General features: G+C 64.3%; 1 protein-coding gene across 1 annotated transcript in view; it reads left to right on the top strand.

Moving 5' to 3' along the window:
* LOC116847130 (cilia- and flagella-associated protein 251-like) overlaps window positions 1-371 on the top strand; it is a 946-nt gene extending 575 nt beyond the window's left edge. The window contains exon 2 of the mRNA XM_032821794.1: window positions 5-371. Coding sequence (XP_032677685.1) covers window positions 5-371 — 367 coding nt within the window. The remainder of the gene's footprint in view (window positions 1-4) is intronic.
* Window positions 372-1,668: the final 1,297 nt, after the last annotated feature.

Genomic DNA, 1,668 nt, shown 5'->3' with positions numbered 1-1,668 from the left:
AAAGCGGAGAGGAAGACATGGAAGCGGAGTCGGAAGAGGAAGGAAGTGAGGGCTGGCCGGACCCGATGGACGAGCGCAAGAACCGGGAATTTGTGCTCGCCCGGGTGGATTTCGCCCGGGAAAGTGCCAGCCTCATCGAGGAATATACCACAAGGAACAAGAGAATGAGCAAGACAGAAAGGACGACCATCAATGGGCACGGAAATTACTTGAGGAGGTACTGCGAGGACACCGCGAGGGTCTTTAAAAGTAGAACCGAGGCCTTGGAAAGAAGAATTGGCGAATGGGAAGATTGGTGGGAAAGAAGAAAGGATGCAAAGGATAGGAGGAAGGAGGAACTGAAGGAATGGGAAAGCAAAGGTATGAAATGAGATATGGAGAGGAAGGAGTGGACTGCCGAAAGGAAAGGCTGGGAAAGCAAAGAATGCAAATGGAAGGAAGAGAAGGAGGAGTCGAATAAGGAAAGGAGGGGATGGATGAGGGAACGGGAGGAGGCAGCGAGCACAATCGTGGAGCTATCCGCCGGGAGAAAGAAGAAGAACATGACGGATCGGGCCGTGTCTCTGTTCCCGGAGGTGCGGCCCGATCGAAAGGATAGGGCGACGTCCCCGCTGCAGGGCGCTGCGCCAATATGTCGACGGGCGGTGGCCGCCGGGTGGGGTGGGGTCTTTCGTGGCCGCCGGGCCCGCCGCGGCCCCCTTGGGGGGTCGCGGCTGGCGGAGGCAGGAGCAGGAGGAAGAGGGGCCCTGGGTCGGCCGATGAGGTAGGGCTGGACTCGGTGCTCCCGGCGATGCCGAGATTCTTGATGCCGCTGGTGCCGCCGACGACGGCGGCGATTAACGTCCGCCTGGAGGAAGGCGCGGTGAGCCTCACATATGCGGAGGCTCTCCGCAAAGTGAAGGAGCTCCCTCTTAGGGATGCTGGGGTTCGGCCGGCGTTTGTGAGGAGGGCCGCAAATGGCGGCCTCCTCTTGGGGCTGGCCGGCCCCGACAGGGAGGGAAGGAGCCGTGGAGCGGACGTCCTGGCAGATAGGATCAGGGCGTCGCTCCCAGGCGCCTTGGTTACAAGGCCGAGGAGTTGGGGAGAGATACGGCTCGTCGGCATCGACGAGTCGGTCCTCCCCGACGAAATATCCCACACCCTCGCGGCCCGCGGACGTTGCGGGATTGGAGAGGTGCGGACGGGCCCTGTTAGGAGGGGTTGGGGAGGGAGTCGGCGTGGTCTGGGCGCGGCTCCCCCTCGATGCCGCGGCCATTGTGGCCAGGGAGGGATTGGTGGCGCTGGGGTGGACGGGTGCGCGGGTTGAGATGCTCGCGGCCCGCCCGCTTCAGTGCCACAAGTGCTGGAGGCCCGGCCACATCCGGGCGGCCTGCTTTGCGTCTGTGGACCGGAGCGGCTTGTGTTACCGGCTTGTGGCCAGGCGGGGCACATCGCGCGGGACTGTGTGGAGGGTGTCTCCTGCGCGGTGTGCCGTGAAGAAGGCCGGGAGGCGGGCCACCGTATGGGGGGGCCCGCCTGCCCCGTGAGGACGGAAGGAAATGGCCCGCGGGCTTGGCCCACGGGGCACAGGAGGGGCCGACCGCCAAACGCGGGCGGTACTGGCCTCCCTATGGGAGACGAGGCGACGGACCCTGGGGTCTCCCAAGATCCGGTCGGCGGAAAGGGCCT

This window comes from Odontomachus brunneus, unplaced genomic scaffold (assembly GCF_010583005.1).
Source record: "Odontomachus brunneus isolate Ranch 3 - 2012 unplaced genomic scaffold, Obru_v1 Obru_scaffold_074, whole genome shotgun sequence".
NCBI lineage: Eukaryota > Metazoa > Arthropoda > Insecta > Hymenoptera > Formicidae > Odontomachus > Odontomachus brunneus.
The sequence above is the reverse complement of the archived record's forward strand: the minus strand, read 5'-3'. Positions and strand labels throughout refer to the sequence as shown.